The sequence below is a fragment of the Eimeria mitis genome, genomic scaffold (genome assembly GCF_000499745.2).
Source record: "Eimeria mitis Houghton genomic scaffold, Emh_scaff196, whole genome shotgun sequence".
NCBI lineage: Eukaryota > Apicomplexa > Conoidasida > Eucoccidiorida > Eimeriidae > Eimeria > Eimeria mitis.
In genome coordinates this window covers 9,461-10,002 of record NW_013570284.1, presented here as the reverse complement: position 1 = coordinate 10,002, position 542 = coordinate 9,461, and the positions used below count along the sequence as shown (strand labels likewise).

Sequence of the window (542 nt, the reverse complement as noted above, 5' to 3'; positions counted from 1 at the left end):
CTTTGCAGCCCTGCTGCTTCCCCTTTTGGTGGGAGCAGCAGCAACTGCAGCAGTACCTGCAGCAGCAGCAACAGCAGCAGCAGCAACAGCAGCAGCAGGACGTTGAATACCCACGCCTGGTATCTGCTGTTGAGGCGGAGTTGCTGCTGCTGCGGCTGCAGCTGCTGCTGCTGGCCACTGCAGCAGGAGATGCACGAGGGGTCTCGCTGCTCGTCATCAGCGGCTTTGCTGATGGTTTGCTGCTGCTGCAGGCTGCTCTGGTGCTGCTGCTGTGCACTCGCGCTGCAGCAGCAGCAGCAGCAGCAACAGCAGCAGAAGCAGCAGCAGCTGCTGCTGCACCCGATGCAGCAGCAGCAGCAGCAGCAGAGCACAGCAACCAGAAGTTGCTGCGGGCTCCGACTGCTTCAGCTGGATCAGCAAGAGCAGCAGCAGCAGCACCACCAACACCAACAGCAGCAGCAGCAACACCAGCAGCAGCAGCAGCAGCAGCAGCAGCAGGACCCTGGGGCCTCACTCGAGCTGCGAGGAGAGCGGAGCGGCTA

General features: G+C 62.5%; 1 protein-coding gene across 1 annotated transcript in view; it reads left to right on the top strand.

Annotated features, from left to right (window-relative positions):
- Window positions 1–542, top strand: part of EMH_0002820 (uncharacterized protein) — a gene marked incomplete at both ends in the record, with an annotated part of 10,092 nt that overhangs the window by 2,745 nt on the left and 6,805 nt on the right. The window contains one exon of the mRNA XM_013496173.1: window positions 3–542. Coding sequence (XP_013351627.1) covers window positions 3–542 — 540 coding nt within the window. The remainder of the gene's footprint in view (window positions 1–2) is intronic.